The sequence below is a fragment of the Dendrobium catenatum genome, unplaced genomic scaffold (assembly GCF_001605985.2).
Source record: "Dendrobium catenatum unplaced genomic scaffold, ASM160598v2 fragScaff_scaffold_989, whole genome shotgun sequence".
NCBI lineage: Eukaryota > Viridiplantae > Streptophyta > Magnoliopsida > Asparagales > Orchidaceae > Dendrobium > Dendrobium catenatum.
This window is the reverse complement of record NW_021319451.1, coordinates 374,313-393,629: the sequence shown is the minus strand read 5'-3', so window position 1 is coordinate 393,629 and position 19,317 is coordinate 374,313. Positions and strand designations below refer to the sequence as shown.

Genomic DNA, 19,317 nt, shown 5'->3' with positions numbered 1-19,317 from the left:
CTCGTAGTTTATTTTCTTTGTGTAATCCCTCATCCTTTAACGACCGACTAAATCTTCCCCTATCCGCCGGCCTTCTACCTCCCATCCTCTTCCCCACCACAAGCCACCCACCTCCTTTCCATGTCAACCATTGGCCATCACCCTCCCCTTCTTCTAACCGCTAGTCTCTTCCCCATCTCCACCCTAAAACCCCACCAAATCACCACCTTCTCCACCAAGCCGCCACTTCCCTTAGCCCTCTCTGTAAAACCCACAAAATGTCATTTTAGACCTCGCACGCTTTTCGATGCCTCACGACGAGTTTTAAGTGAATTTTTCAAAGCCTTCGGAATTCTACGCAATAGATTCTATAAAATAGTGCGCAAAATTCTAAGCGAAATGATGTATAGAACCCATATTGGATTTTAAGTCTTTTGGGAGTTAAAATTTTCGGAAATCTCTTTATGACGGTTTTGCCCTTGATGACTTTTGAATAGGGATGATATTTAAGTAAGGGCTTTCAGGTCATTATGCATTTAATGAGAGGATCCCATTCTTATTAAGGGACCGAAATGTTTCGGTCCCCATTTCATCCTTGCGGACCGAACCGAGCGGAGAAAGAGGGAGGAGCGTCGGGTGGGAGGCGAATCCGGCGGTCCTAGAGGCGGTTTCCGATGGTGGTTTGCGAGGGAGATTGGAGGGAACTTGTAAGAAAGGCTAAAGTAAGTTGTTTGCAAAAGTTTCCTCCTCTTTTCATTGAGTTTTCAATAAGGGAAGAAAACTAGAGTTTTGGGAAAATGCAAGTTTTCTTTAAGATAAAGACAGGGAAGGGTAGGGGGATATTTTTAAATCCAAATATGAGTTGATTTCATGAAAATGTGGATTTTAAAATTTAGCGTTTTATCCGATTTTGATTTTCTTTCAAAATGTCTTTGTAAGAAAGTTTCTAAATGATGTTAGAAAGTTTTTTTGTTAAGCTAGAATCTTTTTAGGAGACATTTTTCATGCTCCAATAGTTAGGGTTTTTCAAAAACATGAAAAATCCTTTGTGTGTTGATTACTTTTGAGTTTAGGGAGGTTTTAAAGCAAGGATTTTAGCTTTAACATAAATTATTGTTTTTCTAAATTTTAAATTAGATTAATCCAATAAATTGTTGTATGTTTACTTGAGTTTAAGGGATAGATGAGGTTTGTATGTTTGAGGTGAGCAAATATTTATTTGAGGATTTCTAAAAGCTAGAGTTATGATGAAATCCTAATTCTAGTGGAAATAATAATGGAATTATCGTAATTTGGGTGAGGGGTTATATAGAAAATCAAAGCTTGGTGTATGAAATAGTTACATGTTTATAACCTAGGGCTTTTTAAAGGTTTGAGAGGGAGAAAATTTATATTTATATCTTATGTTTGTCTCTTGTAGATTTTGATTGCGTAAGAGAAAAGGTTCGTAAGGACTTTTGATGGATCACATTGTAGTGAGGTAGGTGAAGTGAAATTCTTTTAAACATAAGATACTAGAACTAAAAGGCTCGTAAGGGCTTTTAGCAAGGTTTTTTTTTTTATGCAATACTAGAACTCAATGTTGAATCTCATACTTCATCCTTTACATGTACTACACATGCCTTCTCTTTACATTCAAATATATATTTGAGCATAGCAAATATGTATTTCTATATGAAAACATACATTTAAATAGTTTACATAAGCCTCTTTTATGAATATGTAATAATTATGTGCATGTGCATGTTGACGTGAAAGTATCAATGGTAAATGAGCTCTTTTGAGCAATAGTAATGAGGCTCTTTTAAGCCAAATGGTAAAGGAAGTTCTTTTGAACCAAATGGTAAAGGAATGACCAATTTTTATGTCCCTGATCAGTACAAATGATACTTCTGAGACAGGTGTTATATATATTAAGATATTATGAACATTGCATCTTTATGTTATATACATATGAGGCTTTTATTTGAGGCATGAATATTTAAAGAGTAAAAACTGAAAGATTATGCAAAGAATGAGAACCTAAAGGTTGATGTAAAGGCATATTTCATCTTAGACAAATGTTATAATATGTTGATTATTCATTTATTGAGACATAAAAAAATGTTATAGTTTCTTCCCTTGTACCTAAATTTATTTGAATGTCATTGACATCTACTGAGTTATGACTCACACATATTGTGGGACACTTTTCAGAAGAATCTGATAAAGGATAATGATGGATAGACATCCCCTCACGTACCGTCGTAGAAAGATGACGGACGGCAAGTTGTCTTTTTGTTTTTGATGTTTTGATATAAAAAGATTAGAGATGATATATAAGGAAATGTTTTTGAACATCTTTCATATTTTGGAAATCTTTATGATTTGATTTATTATGAAGATGTGTTATTAAATGAATAGAAAGAAAGAAAATTTCCCTCTTGGTTTTATTTTAGTGGCTCTTTCTTATGATTGGAAGATGTTTTGTATAATGAAATATGGAAGTTTTTAATTCCTACTGTCTGATCTCCATTTACGCCTCACACTTGCGAGCTAATCGGGCCGAGTCGTGACACTCTCATCCTAGTTTCCTTCTTTCCTATTTGGATTTGTTTTAATTTTGGAAAAGTTTTGAATTTAAATTCAAATGAATTTAAATTTCAAATCCTTTCCTAAATTAGGAGAGTATTCCAATCAAACCTATTTCAAATTCCAATAAGATTTGATTTAAATGCTCATTCCTAATTTAATTTTGAAAAGTCTTCCCTCAATCAAGGAATGATAAAATCTGAAATTGATTGGGAATCAATTCAAAATTCCTACATTCATCGAATCTAGACACCTCTTCCTACATTCATCAAACCTAGACACCTCTTCCTACACATCGAACCTAGACACCTCTTCCTACGTTCATCGAACCTAGGTACCTCTTCCTATATTCATCGAACCTAGACAATTCTCTCCCCTCCTTTGGCCGACCCTAGCTCTTTCCCTCTCTTCTAAATTAATTAATTCCCCAATTGAACATACACTTAGAGAAAATTTTTAACCACCCCCCCCGGTTCTATATCATAAAGAGAGGGAAAGTCTCCTACGACTAGAAAGTTGGCGGAGAGTTTGGGGAATATGCAACTTATGGGTTGCAAGTTCATGAATGTCATTGAACATTTTGATGTCAAATAGATGGTTGCACCCTTCCAACTTGGGTTGGAAGGATGGATTGGAGATGGGGCTTTTGAATTCTATGTTTGGGATGAAACCACTTGTCGTTTTTGGTTCAACAAATAGATTGATTTGGAACAAGATTGATTCACTCAATATGAGTTGGATAAATGAGAGTTTCATACAACTTTTCATTTGTAAAAAAGAGGGAACTTCTCTACAATTTTTTATTTGTAGAGAAGAGGGGTAAATGTAACTTGAGGGTAGCGAAGTGGAAGAATTTCTTTCAATATTTAGTATTCAAAGAAAGGGATATTCACCCATCTAACTTGAGTTAGTGGGATGAGAGGAATCTCTACAATTTTTGAGTAGTAGAAGGAGGAAAGAAGATGCAACTTTGGGTTGCAAACTTCTGAACGCTCTTTGAACATTAGGTGTTCAAAGAGAGAGGGTACACTCTTTTAATTTGGGTTTAGGAGAGTGGAATATTTGAATATTCTCCCATAATTTTGGCTTATAAGAGATGATGGAAGAAATGCAACTTAGAGGTTGCAACTTGGGGAAATCCCTTGAACATTTGGTGTTCAAAGAGAAGAGATTCATTCATCCAATTTGGGTTGGAGGGATGGAAGAGAGAAGATTAAACTTAGGAATTGCAAACTCTTGAAAGTTCTTTGAGCATTTAATGCTCAGAGAAGGATACACACTCTCCTAATTTAGGTTAGAGGAATGAATAGATCTTCCTACAACCTTTGGATTTTTAGAAGATATGAAGGAATACACTACTTAAGGGTTTCATATGAGAGGGTAAATCATTGAACCATATGTCCAATGATGCATAATCATTTACCAAATTTGTGTTAGGCAAATGAGAGAAGAGGTGTGCAACTTGGGGGTTGCAAGCTCATGAACATTCTTTGATCATTTGGTGTTCAAAGAGAAGTGCACATTCTCCTAATTTTGAGTCTTAGGAGAATGAAATGATTTTCTACAACCTTTGAGTTGTAGAAAGGTAGAAATGAACTGCAACGTATGGGTTGCAAGTTGGAGGAATTTCTTTGAGTATTTGATGCTCAAAGAAAGGGACACACATTCACTTAATTTAGGCTAACTGAATGGAAAGATTTTCTACAATTTTGATTGTAGGAAGAAAGATAAAAACAAAATGCAACATATGAGTTACACATTCATAGATGTCCTTGAACATTTGGTGTTCGAAGAGAGATAACCATTCTCCTAAATTTGGGCTTAGGAGAACGAGAGGGAGGTCCCTTGAACACTTGATGTTCAAGGAGAAAAAATCATTCACTTAGTCAGGGTTGAGTGAATGGAGATGTAACTAGAAATTTACAAATTTCATGAATGTTCTTGAACATTTGGTCTTTAAAAGAAAAGGTATCCACCCCCTCAATTTGAATCTAGGAGAACAAAATAAGGCTCAAATGTTGTATACTTTTGGCTTGTAAGAGATTGATAACTAGAATGCAACTTAGAGGTTGCTATTTGCTAATTGAAGACACTCTTTGGACATTTTGTGTTCAAAGAGAAGTTACCATCCACTCAATTTAGGCCAAGTGAATGGAGAAATCCATGATTTGAGTCCTATAATTAAAGGACTCATGTAGCGATATGTTTAAAGGCTTGAGGAGCTTTAGAACATCTTGCATGAGAAGATATTTGTTAGTTTTATGTTCCAACAAATGAGGATAGAAGAACTTGGGATTTGGTTCCATGTTTCAAATGATTCATGCATTCTATCACTTGGAGTTTCGAGAATGGTCTAAGTATCATGCATGAAATATATTAAAAGTTCATTTGCTAATTTTATGTTATTAGCAAATGAAAGAGGGATTTAGGATTTGTTCCCAAAGCCTTAATGATTAATGTAATAGAACATTTGGAGCTTAGATAGGCTCCAAAATGTCACACATGGAGGTGTATATATTTGTTGATTTTTTGTCTCAACAAAAGGGAGTGACTTAGGATTTGATCATAAAGTCTTGGTGTTTCATGTAATGCAATATTTAAATCACTAAGGAGGCTCCAAAGTATTACACATGAAGTAAAAAGAGTGCTTGAAAGCAAACTCTTTATATTTGTTAGCACTCATGCAACATAAAACTTGGATCTTTAGGGAAGCACGAAGCACCAAATTTGAAGGAGGATATGCATGAGAAAAAGAAGCCACTTATTTTCCATTTTAAGTTTCCTTTAGCAACTTTGAATTAGACTAACCACCCCACTAAACAAAAATACAACACTGGCCCTTTGATCATTGCAATTTGTAAATTTCATTGAGCATCAGTTATACCAGCATTTCAGTGTTTTGTTAGCTTGAAACCTCCTGGTTTTTTAGCTGCTTTGAAATCCTTCAGTGAGTCTGCTATCAATTATTTTGGCAGCCTCATAGAAGTACATGGGTACTTAATTAGTGTACTGGAAAAAGTTGGCATTCAAAGTTAAACAACTCTTTATGTAGGAATATCAGGATATAAGGTTACATTTTGAGAAACTAAGTTAATCAGCGCATAAACTGCTCAAATTGAGGTTAGCGGGTTGTAAGTTTACCAATCTGCTTACATTTGCCAACTCTGAGTAGGCATTAAGTTGTACATATGAACAGGTTTATAATATATAGAACATGTTTATCAAATGGGATACAAATTTTGATCATGGGTGGATTAACCATCTACATGACCATTCCATAAGTTTGAGGAGATCGTAATGGAGGTAACAGACAACATACAAGTCAGACCATACTCAGGCGACTTTGGATTGATTAATCAAGTATAATATGACTATCATGACATAAATTCCAGGTGTAAAGCATCACTGCATTAAAAAAAAAAAAGAAACACTTTTGAAGAAGAGTAATGACATCAGAACAAAATTACAGTAGAAAAGTAATGCGATACAGCAGGAGCATTTTTCACATGAAAAAAAAAAAATTCTCTTTAAATCGATAATGCATTAACACAAATGTATGGTAAATTCATACCCTTGCCCTTGCAATGATTAAATGAAAGATCTTAGATGGAATGAAGGAATCAAATCGTGTAGCAAACCGAAGAAGCAATTTTGCTGCAGTTAATCTAAGGCAGTCCTTGTCAATTTCACTGAAAATAAATGGGTATTTTAGCAAAAGATTTCAGCATAAATAAAAGAAATGGTCGTCAAACAAACTGCTATGAAACATCTTCTGAGATAAAACTACATCTGAAAAATAGATTTGCATCAAAAGAAAAAAAGCAAACCTAAATTAAAAAAAAAATTAAAAATGATTATGGCACTAGACGAGCATTGCTCATAATATATGTTTATTTAATCAAGTAGTTGAGTCAACAATGCATGTTATTAAAAAGATGAACAGAAGTGACATGCTTCTATGGAGAACATGGAATTTTTGTTATTCCTCAAAGCATTTGATAAAAGGCAATATTATAGAACTCTAGGAAGAAAATAAGAAAACTAGTTAACACCAAAATAGAAAAATATCTACAAATATACTAATATCTGAATAATTTAAATCCAAAGCTTCATGCATGAATCCAAGAAATATTGATTTCATTCCCCGACATTAATCTGTTTGTTCCATCACATCCCCTCAAGTAGGAGAATAGATGTCTTTCATATCCAGTTTGGAGATGATTTCTTGAAACATTGTTTCATTTAGTCCATTAGTAACGTGTAGAGCAAGCCTTATTTTAACTTTTTCTTGATAAAGCGTAAGTTAATTCCAATATGCTTTACATATAATCATGCCATATTGGGTAATGCGCAATGCTTATTATTGATTCGCTAGCATTAAACAACTTCATATGTCATTTCCCACATGATGCATTGCTTAATTAGGATGATTTCCGCTCATAGTAACTCAAATTTTCCATGAGTCATAACGCTAAAATATGATTAAAAAATGAATCTAATACCACATTTTACTTTTTGCTCCTTCATGTTACTTAAATTTCCCTAATAAGTACACAATATAAAAATATTGATCTTTTCACCACTAGACATCATGTGCATCCTCAAAAGCCTCAAATATGAGTTCATTATTTATGTTGAATAAATGTCCTTTACGACAGGTAGAATAATATAGGGTAAGCATCATATAGATTTAGCACCTTGGGGCATGCATTAATTGATTGATCATGGCAATAAAGTATGCAATATATGATCTAAATCATTCTCATAGAGCTTCGTTTAAGAGATCTACTGAAGCAAAGAATGGAATAAGGTACAAATAATGTTAAGAAGAATATACTCTCTTCATTAAAAATTCGAACTCAAGGGAACATACAACATTCCTAATATATATGTTTATTACATAATTGTTATCCAAAATGATGATCAGAAGAAAGAAAAAATGAATAAAAGATTAATCAACGATTTTGAAAGTAAAAAAGATTGGTTAACTAAAATTTGTTCTAGGAATTGAAAATGCATGCTAAAAATTGGTATCACCACAAAAACATTTTGACTTCTCCAAAGGAATTTTACTGTAAAAACCGAAAACGACGATCGTAGGTTGTCACACGCATTTTGACGAGTCACGACAAGACTTAAGAGAAAAATTCAAAGTTAACGGTATGTAACTTTTTGATCAATTTGATATATAGAACCTATAATTAATTATGTATATTTATGGAGTTAAAATTTTTAGAAGCCTACAAATACCAAAACTACCCCTAATTGTTTCTTAAGCCGAATTTGTTTAAATAAGGGCAAGGGAAAATCTCTGTTTAAAATTGCGCAATAATTGGCGGCCTCTGCGCAATTCTATCCAAAAGAGCCTCGAGGCGCACGCAATTTGGACACTGGTTGAGGCGTACGCCTCACCCTATGTGAGGTACGCCTCAATTGCGCAATTATGGGTGAGGCGTACGCCTCATCCAAATGGTCCCACCTACTTAAATTGAGCCTTTTTTCCCTTATACCCGATCGGTCCAGGCATTTCGCAATTTTTCTCCGCCCACAAGCCCCAGGTCGCGAAACTGAGACCCTCCCGCACGGTCGGCCTCCCATCCCGCCGCTCTCTCCGGCGATCTTGAAGTGTCTGGCCGCCTTGTAGGAGAAGTCCACAAACAATTTTAGGTATTTTTTTTTAGTTTTTGGTTAGATTTTTCAAGTGAAAGAAATTCTAGGGTTTTTGATTTTTTGAATTATTTAGTCCGATTTTGGATTCTTTCATTAGGGATCAAGGTTTAAAATTGCGTAATTAAGCCTCGAGGTGGTTTTCGTCCGTGAGGCGAGGCGTAAGCCTCGAGGCGGTCGAAGGCATAAGCCTCACGGACACAAAATTGCGTAAATAAAAAATTAAGGGTTTTAGCAGGAAAATAATATGAATATTGTATCTTACAATAAAAACATCTAAATGATATATAAAAATAGTGAAAAGTAAGAAAGTAGATGCAATAAAATCATGTCCCAAAGAACAAAATCACAAAATATTAAGTTAACAAAACTTTTAAAGTACAAAAAATATATAAAATGCAATCATATCCCATCACTAAATGGGTATTCAAGGGAATCTTCTTCTCCAATTGTATTTATGAATGTCATATCATCATAATCTTCAATATGACTCACTTTTCTCTTCTGTGTTCAAAAAGAGAAAATATCATTAGCATGCTAATTGCTCACTTGATATAAATATACTGCGATAGCATATAAGAAGTTGTGGAATACCTTTACTTGATTGTTGTGCTGCAGAGCTCGTGGATGTGTGTGGTGTGGTTTAGTAGATGTGCCCACTTGATCTGCTTCGCCCCTCAAGACATCTACATTTAGATCTACAAGCTGTAAGTCTGATAATGGAAAATCTGTCTCATCATCTATGAACAACTCATTATAAGATGACACATCATCACACACCAACAGGTCCTCATCATTCTTCAACCCCATATTCCTCAACCTTCTATCTCTTAACCTCTTGTTGTGCATTATATATACGAGGGAGTTCATACTGAGTGTTGATAGCCGATTTCTTCTCTTTGTTTGCACTTGACTATATGTACTCCAGTTTCGCTCACACCCAAAAGAAGAACAAGTGAGGCCCAACACTTTTACAGCAAAACTCTGTAACCAACGGGTGGAAACACCAAATTGGATCCACCATTCAACTATTTTCAAGAAAAAATATAATTAGAACTGAATAAAGTGTCTTGTATTTACCAAAATAACTATACCTGGAGACCGTTTAGAAATGGTTGTTTTAGTTGCATTCAAACCTAAAACCCCTCTTTATTCCAAAATAGAACAATTTCTAAATCTGCAAGCTCGCTATCTGCCTGCTCCAGTCTTTCCATATAATGATATAAACCAAGCTTCACCTCCAGATTTGAAGATTTGTTCTCTGAATATTAAAATTGAGGATTGAGATAATATGCCGCTACATGTAGATGACGGTGTAACTGTACCTCCCACCGAGCATCAATGATATCCCAAATCTCCCTATAACTTGCCTCCTCTCCTCCCAAGTTATGTGCAATCAACTCCTTGGCCTCATCCATAGCATTATAAATAAAACTCATAGCTGGTTTCTTCTCTGCATCCACTAAGCGTAGTACTTGCACTAAGGGTCTAGTGCTCAAAATGGCATAGGTCACAGTAGCCCAAAATTTATCATTTAGAATTATCTTTCTTATTTCCTTCCCCTCACTTTTCTTCCCCCAAGCAGAGTTAAGCCATTCAGTTGATGTAAATGTTGCTTCCAATGGTTGCCTCACCTCCATCAAGCTCTGCAGTGTCAAATAGTATATGGCAAACCTATAGATTCACAGTGCACAAATGTAAGAACTAAGAACATACAGTATGAATGATTTGCAATGTACAAAATTAAGAACATACCTAGTGGTTGCAGGGCGAATTATTTATTTCTTTAAAAACTTTCTCATCAAGCTTAAGACCCAAGAGTGATTGTAGATGAACTTTGTAATCTTCTTCACCCTAGAAAGAGCACTCTTGATGTCCAATATAGGTGTGTCCTTTTCTCCATCAACATCTGATCAGCTACTTTATATGTACTGGAATTATCAGTCACTACCTGGACAACCAATTGCTCCCCAATCTCCTGAATAACCCCATCAAGTAAATTAAAAATGAATATAGCATTTTTCACCTCATCTGAAGCTTCAACCGATCGTAAAAACACCGTGCCGTAGGGATTATTCACAAGAATGTTAATCAAGCTCTTACTCTACATATCAGACCATCCATCTGACATAATGGTTACACCAGTCTCAATCCATGTCCTTTTAATCTCATCAATGCTACGCTCTGTGTTCAGCAGCTCCTCCTTTAAAATCATTCGCAACTCATACATAGAAGGTGCCTTCAATCCTCTCTCATACAACCCTATAGACCGCAGCATATTCAAGTAGGCAGGCAACGTAGAAAAATTAAAAGGTATGGCATTTAAAAAAAAAAACTCCCAATATCCATGCAAACCTGACATTGACCATCTCTAGTACCGGCCGCAGGCATCATTTGTGCTTGTCCTCTATGCTCTTCTGTATTAGTCACATACTGATCCATAGGACCCCATACACCTCTGTTATGTATAGTGTAGGAAGAGCCCTTTCCACTCTTACTCCCAAAATAAGCGCTATGTTCAACCCTATCATCAAATAGCTCCGGTTGCAAGTGTTTTGCCGTGGTAATTTTCTTCATATAAGCAATAATTTCCTCCACCTTTTCCCGCACATTTGCACACGGTGCTACGTTTTTATGTGAGCATGATAAGTGTTCCTTCATGCGGGTAACACCTCCCTTCACCACTTCTTCGCAAAAATTGCATTTCAAATAAAAATAGCTCTTCTCTCCACCGCTTATGTCAACTTGTACACTATATTTCCCAGAAGGGTCCCTCCGCAATGACGCAGACCCCTTTTCATTGCCTCAAATCATTCCTACTGTATGTTCTTAGTTCTTACATTTGTGCACTATGAATCTATAGGTTTGCCACATCCTATTTGACACTGCAGAGCTTGATGGAGGTGAGGCAACCGTTGGAAACAACGTTTACATCAACTGAATGGCTTAACTCTGCTTGGGGGAAGAAAAGAGAGGGGGAGGAAATAAAAAAGATAATTCTAAATGATAAATTTTGGGCTACTGTGACCTATGCCATTTTGAGCACTAGACCCTTAGTGCAAGAGGAGGCAAGTTATAGGGAGATTTGGGATATCATTGATGCTCGGTGGGAGGTGCAGTTACACCGTCATCTACATGTAGCAGCATATTATCTCAATCCTCAATTTCAATATTCAGAGAAGAAATCTTCAAATCCGAAGGTGAAGCTTGGTCTATATCATTGTATGAAAAAACTAATACCGGAGCAGGAAGATAGGGAGCTTGCAGATTTACAACTTGTTCTATTCCGGAATAAAGAGGTTTTTTTTTTGTTTGAATGCAGCAAAAGCAATCATTTCCAAACGGTCTCCAGGTATAACTATTTTGGTAAATGCAAGACACTTTATTCAGTACTAATTATATTTTTTCTTGAAAACAGTTGAATGGTGGATCCAATTTGGTGATTCCACTCCTGAGTTACAGAGTTTTGCTGTAAGAGTGTTGGGCCTCACTTGTTCTTCTTCTGGGTGTTAGCGAAACTAGAGTACATATAGTCAAGTGCAAACAAAAAGAAAAAATCTGCTATCAACACTCAGAATGAACTCTCTCGTATATATAATTCACAATAAGATGTTAAGAGATAGGAGGTTGAGGAATAAGGAGTTGAAGGATAATGAAAACCCGTTGGTGTGTGATGATGTGTCATCTGATAATGAGTGGTTCGTAGATGATAAGACAGATTTGTCATTATCAATATTACAGCTAGAAGATCTAAATGTGGAAGTCTTGAGGGGCGAAGAAGATCAAGTGGGCACATCTACTAGTACCACACCGCACACATCCACTAGCTCTGCAGCACAACAATCAAGTAAAGGTATTCCACAACTTCTTATATGCTATCGAAGTATATTTATATCAAGTGAGCAATTAACATGCTAATGATCTTTTCTCTTATTGAACACATAAGAGAAAAGTGAGTCATATTGAAGAAGATGATGATATGACATTCATAGATACAATTGAAGAAGAAGATTCGCTTCAAGACCCATTTAGTGATGGGATATTATTGCATTTTATCTGTTTTTTGTATTTTGGGAGTTTTGTTAAACTAATATTTTGTGATTTTGTACTTTGGGACATGATTTTATTTCATCTACTTTCTTACTTTCCATGATTTTCATATATCATTTAGATGTTTTTATTGTAAGATACAATATTGTCATTATTTCCCTGCTAAAACCCTTAATTTTTCATTTACACAAATCTGTGTCCGTGAGGCTTACGTCTCAGACCGCCTCGAGGCTTAATTACGCAATTTTAAACCTTGGGGCAAATAGGTCTTTTGGCAATCCTTATTCTCCCTGATATCAGTAAACCGAACCCCCCTTCCTCTCTATTCGCATGTTTCGGCCAAAACTTAAAGAGGGTGGACAGTAGGGACGATAGGGGCGACGGGCGGTTTCGGAGACAATTTTCTGGTGAAAAAACTAGGGGACATCGAAGAGAAAGTCAAGGGAAGAAAAAGGTATGTCTTAGAAACTTGATTCCTCTTCTCAATCTCAAGTTATTTGGAGACGAAATTTCTAGGGCTTTACAAAAATTTCGTTTTCTTCCAAATTTTCTTTACGAAATCGATAGAAATGATTTAGGAAAATGATTTAACGATAGAATTTAAGTTTTTCGAGAAATTTTTGGAAAACTAAAATTTAGGGATTTTACCATAAATCTAATTTCCTTAAAGTGCTTATACAAAAATTGTTTCTAAGGGCCTTAGGAATGTATTTAAAACAAAAATTTGAATTTTTGTAATAAATTTCATTTTTTTAAATTTTCCATATTAATTTAATTTGAAAAAAAATTAAGATCTGATTAGGGTCTAATTTTTGAACCCGTTTATATTTCAAGTTAGATTTGAGTCAACCAATCAAGCTATTGGCGACCAGACTAACTTGCGACCCCTTTGTTTGGATATAAATAACCTTCGAGAGTTTGCGTTCACTGTTCGATTCTTCGCCTCTTCAGTCTTATTCCGTTTTAAGGTTTCCACTCCTCGCTCTCTTTGAGCCTTCAAGAGCACTAGAGCAGTGGAGTTCTCTTGATATTTTCTTCTCTCGACCTCTGGACTCTCGTTATTCCTCCGGCTTCTAAATTTATCCTCGAATAAGCCTCTTTCTCGGTCACGACGGTTGGTAATATCTTTTATAATTCTTGTTGTTTTTAACTGTCGGTGTGACAGTGTTTCCGATTTCTATTTTAGATTTTTTATGGAAGATTTTTTCTTTTGTTTTGCCCAACTTTAGCAATTTGGATTTTGCCATTTTCGCATTTGAAAATGAAGTAGAATATGAATTGCTATAGGGGATTAGCTGATTAGGGTAATTGTAGATTAGGATTTTTGAAATAAGGATTTTGATTTTTTGACACTCGGTGCGACAGAGTTTCCGATTTCTGAAATATGTAGATAGAGGCTTAGGGCTTGCTTATAATGACTAAGGTGAGGTTGAAATGTTGACTAGGGTTTTGTTGTGAACTCGAGATCAGGAACATAGGAATTGGGGTTGAAAATTGAAATGTTGATATTGTTATGCTTATCATGATCGAGCTGCTTGCTGCTATGTTGCACAATTGGATTAGGGCTTGTTGTTATCTAATGTTGTTGTTTAGCTATTGTTATGATTATTAGTTTATACTAACAGGCAACAACTTTAGCATTTTTTGCCTATTAATTTGTCTTCTTTCTGCAATCAGAGACATCAATTTATCCTTTGAAGTTTCACTACTACCACTAGTAAAAAATGTTATAAACTTTTATGTTGCAAAAATGTGGAGTTATGCAATGGGATATGAAATTGTGTATTATGTGCAAAGGGATATGAATGAAAATTATGAAATGTTAGAGTCATGTAGTAAAAAAATTAAAGATGTGCTTGTATATAATACAGTTTTTTTAGTTATGAAAGTCAAATTGCCTCTAATATTATGTAGTGTTATGGAGAATGGGATGAAATTTTGCAATATTTACAGAGATGAATATGTTGATATATAAAAACTTTTTTTATTTTAATTTATTCACATATTCTATTACCAATGCCTCTTATTTTTTTTCATTTGCAATAGATTAAACTCATTCATTCATTCTTGTAACTGAGATGAAATTTCTTGCTTGATGTTGACATATCTTGTTTTTTGAAAATGTACAATTTTATGTTTAGATAGAGGATTCTAATATACTTGTTGCGAGTAATCTTTCTGAGCATCATGAGCACGTTCCTACTGATAATGAAATGGAATTTGATAGGGATGAGTTTAACGATGTTAACACATTAAAAGATGAGGAAAAAGCTCAAAAAAAGAAAAGGAGGTTGACTTCTAGTGTCTGGGGACATACTGAAATATTGCCACTTGCAAAGGATGAAAAACAACGTTGCAAATGTAAGAAATGTGAGGCAAGATACTTATGTGATAGTAAAAATGGTATAAGAAATAGGAGATGTCACATGCAAAACTATAAGAAAAGGAACTCTCATGATATTGGTCAACTTACTCTTCAAGGTAACACCAGCACATCTATTTCCATGATTGAAAATAATAAAAAATTTTGTAGCTTATTTATTGCATGTTTAGTTATGCATGATTTACCATTTCAATGTGTGGAATGAGCCGATGTTAAAGCATCCTTCAAAGGACTTATCAAGAGGCATGCCTCTTAGACTAGCATGTAGTCATGTACAAGCATTAGTCCAAAGCACAACCTGTCTCTCCCATTCAGCCTATCTTGTGCCCTCAAATTCCAATAAATACGGGGTAACAAGGAATATTGAGAAGAACTCTAGACCTTTAAAGAACAATAGATTTCTTTTAGAATGGTTAAATTGTATTCTCGATTACGATAATTTAAGATTTTCCTAGCCTAAATCTTCTCTATTTATTTCCCTATCTTATCCCCACCTACTTTGTAAAGGCCGGTTACACCGATTCAGTTGAACAGGCCAACCCTAATTAGAAATCTTGCGTACGTGCGGGAAGCCTCCTTGATGGCTCGAATCGCTCTGTCGAGTGGAGTCTTGTGATCGAACGTGAAAGGTAGTGAATCCTTAAGAGAAATAACCTTCTTTTCACACACTCGTGGCAGAAAACGAAAGTTAGAAGTTCAGTCAAGAGGATTGAGCGGAAAGGAAGGAGAAAGGAATTAAGTCTATTTATTTGTATTAATTTTTATTTTGTCATTTATCCCAGGATTAAAACAAAAGGAACAGTTGACATTTAACTTGAATGTATAGGAAGAAATTTGAGAAGGAAAGGAGAGAAATTGAAAGAATGTCAACAAGGTTTTGGAATATAATTACATTTAATTTAAGATTTATTTATGTTCAAGTTTTAGAAATTTATCGTCGATTGATGTAAATTCAAGAGTAGGTTAATTTTCATAAATTAAAAAAGTTAAAAATTTAATGAAGAAGAGAAAAAGAGAATGTAGAATTTGAAGTTCTTCCATTTTCTGGCAACGTAGAAAAAGTTAAGTAATCTAATTATTATTTACATTCAAATTTATTATTTTGAATTTATTTAATTAATAAAATAATAAGTGATTTGAGGTAAGTTTGTATTTGGGAAATTTTTAATGAAAATTAAAAATGAAAATAGTTATGTAATTGGATGTGTAATTTTTGGTTGCATTAAGGGGCCAATTATTTGAATAGAATTAAAGTAAAAAAAAATAATTAAAGTCAGTAATTACAGATATTTATGAAAATTTTATTATATTATTTTATCTAAATTCAAAATGTAATCGTTTATATATTTGTTCATGCAAAATAATGTTGATTCAAATGTATATGTGACAATCAAAAATTGATGGTAAGGATTTATATGATTATTATGATATATATATATACATACATACATACATACATACATACATATATATATATATATATATATATATATACATATATATATATATATATATATATATAAGAAAGCCCATGCATATATATATATAAGAAAATTGAAATGAAAGTAGGTAAAATGTGTTTATTATTAAAGTATATTCAATGTACAAGTAGTGTTAGTGACTCCTCAGTGTTTGAGGAATACTAATCATTACCGTTATGTACAATTATGGAAAGAATGTATTATCGTCTAACTGCTTGTTCCCGCCACATTAATTCGAGTCTCCGGGCCGGATCGTGACAAAAGTGGTATCATAACACAATTAGGATATGAAACATATTGAAAGAGCCATTACGTTGATTATTGAAGTCGAATTGATAATAAATTACGAATTTCTAAGAAATTTTAATTGTATTTCAGGGGACAGAATGATCCTGAAGAAGATGCAGAACGAGCAATGTCTAATATTGTTGTTAACCTAGATGCACGGACACAAATGATGACAGCAATGACTCTGTTGTTTCAGGACTCAAGGAATCAACCATCAAGAATTAGCAGTGACAGTAGTATGATCATGGATAAATATTTAAATCTTTTTCAAGATATGAAACCACCGCTATTTAAGGGAGTAAAGGGACCAATTAAGACAGAGAATATGTTGCTAAGGATTGAGAAGATTTTAGAATGAATGTTATATCTTGAAGAGAGAAAACTTTCATTGGCAACTTTTATACTGGATGGTGAGGTTGAAAAGTGGCGGAGCAGTCACCATCAGGATAAATTTGGAGTGCTTAGCATTCAGATTAAGTTGGATGATTTTACTCAGGTATTCAAATGCTGGTTTGTACCACTTTTTGGATAATATGTATATATATATATATATATATATATATGTTTTATGTCCATAGCAAAATAATAATTTTCTCATCATTGATAATATGTTATTTTCTTTGTCGTGCTCGATGATAAAATATCTCAATCTGTTGAAGATGATAAAATTTATTCAATAGATTTTCTAGCAACGCCACTGTGGACAATGCCTTTTTTCATCTAAACTAGTTTTATTTAGTCATATTAGGCTAAAAATTTATAAAATTAATTTCTATACTAGAAGCTTCTCGACTTCATTCTTGGGTTAAGTGATGACAATACAAGTAAAATGTCTTTCAAAATGAATTTTAAAAAATCACTTTCAAAAAAAGAAATCAACTTTTTCTACATCAACTTTTTCAAAAAAGCAAATTCAAAGAGATCCAATTTTTAATCTCCTTCATACCTATGATAGCGGTGGTTGTATGAATGCAAAACCAAGCAACGCCAAGTTGTATGAGACTTCCAAATCCATCAAAATTCATTCATCATCCACCAGCAAAAAAATAATTGTCTTTTGGGATAACATATTATTTCTTTGTCATGCTCAATCACAAAATATCTCAATCCGTTGAGGATGACAACATTAATCCAACACATTCCATAATAATGCATAAATTAAGGCATTGTCCAGCTCCTAAATTGTGCACTTCCATAGGGTGATATTAATATTGTAGGATCTAGAACCAGAACTATTCCAATGAAACATTGACTTATCCAGCAAAAAAAAAATCATCATAAATGCATATTTTTAGTGAAATTCCATTGGGAGCATTACGGGGAACATATAGCCAAGTAGCTAACAGAAAATACACTTAGAGAAAAGATTCTGAATTATAAAGCAGAATGCACGAAATGAATATAAAGTTTCAAGCTGATACATTAGGTCAAACGAAATAATGCAAGCAATCAAGATATGAAAATGAATATATCCTCGTGAGAAAGCTACATGGGACCAGCCAGGAACAAAGCCACCACTAAGAACATGGCAGACAGAAAAAATTTATGCATCTTGATATCAACCTATATCCATATATGCTTAAGGATGCTAATCATCAATTATTAATCCGGTCAGTTAAATCAGATAAAGCCAGAAATAACGACCAGCTCACAACAGCAATAGAAATAATCAAATGGTTCAAAACCAAAACTAGATGACAGACAAAACAACAAAACGGATGAATTTAGAAGTAAAACAGACTAAAAAAACTACAGAATTATTTTAATTCTTCCAGCGACACGGCAACAATATCCCTCAAAACTCTCTTCATTATGAGCCTTACGAAACAGGCACCAATAGAAAGTTCATCCACAAATTTTCTCCTGTATGCAATCAAGGGAAATTGATCAAACTCTTTAATTAATCAGGAGAATCAAAGTCCAACTGTTAGAAACACAAAAAACATCACCATAAAGGGCATCCTATACAACCGCAACTACCAGTTGATCCCTGGATCCCTTAACAGATGATCACAAAACAAGTATGAGAACACAATAGTCAAAAAAAAAAAAAAAAGTCAAAGGAAGAACAACCAATGGGAGTTGAGAAAAACAGTAAAAGACAGTCTTAAAGATAAAAGCTCGAACCAGCTAGCGTCGATTCAATTGAACCAACAAGAAAATTCCGGCAGACATAGAGACAAAGGTAAGTCGAACGGGAAATAAAGAGTACAATCAAGCGAGAGACCTACACATTTACTGTTCAGCCTCACTCAATTGACGCATAAAGCTAGTGTCTTGAAGAAAAAAACTCTCACTAATATCAGCCTAACTGATGTGATACTTCCCCTAGGGCAAACATAAAACAAAGCCCTCAAGTGAGGGTAGAAATGAAAAAGTACAAATAACAAATAAAATACATGAAAATAAATAGACACGATCGTAGCCGTTGATCTTCGATGTCCTCATCACTAACACTCTTGCCTAAATCTAAAAAGAAACTCTCAAACATAATTCCGTGCTGAATCCATTCTTGCTTAGGTTAGGATAGCCCAATAACCTATTAGATCACTCCACACTTGAAACTACCACTAACGAGAGGTCCCTCACCATCAACATTCACGTTACAAGAATCCATGCCCCTAACCTGTTGATCTGAACACAATCCTCAACACAAGGGCACTGATACTTGAAGCTAGGGTCCCAACAGCCACTCAAAGAGTAAGGCTCTCTAACTTTCAATTCCTGGTAAAGAATGAAGGAAGTATTCTTATCATACTCGAAAATTTTGTTGAGTGTGCAAAATCTTGCTAATGTTAACCATTAATTAAAAACAAAATCAAATTTCCTTATTTTGTCAAGTGAAGACGGAGCCTAGAGGTTTTTGAGGCCATTTCATATAATGCTAAACTAAGCATA

At 34.4% G+C, this 19,317-nt stretch overlaps 1 protein-coding gene across 1 annotated transcript in view; it reads right to left on the bottom strand.

Moving 5' to 3' along the window:
* LOC110096620 (sister chromatid cohesion protein PDS5 homolog A-B) overlaps positions 1-19,317 on the bottom strand; it is a 184,686-nt gene that overhangs the window by 57,106 nt on the left and 108,263 nt on the right. The window contains exon 17 of the mRNA XM_028697710.1: positions 6,122-6,239. Coding sequence (XP_028553543.1) covers positions 6,122-6,239 — 118 coding nt within the window. The remainder of the gene's footprint in view (positions 1-6,121; positions 6,240-19,317) is intronic.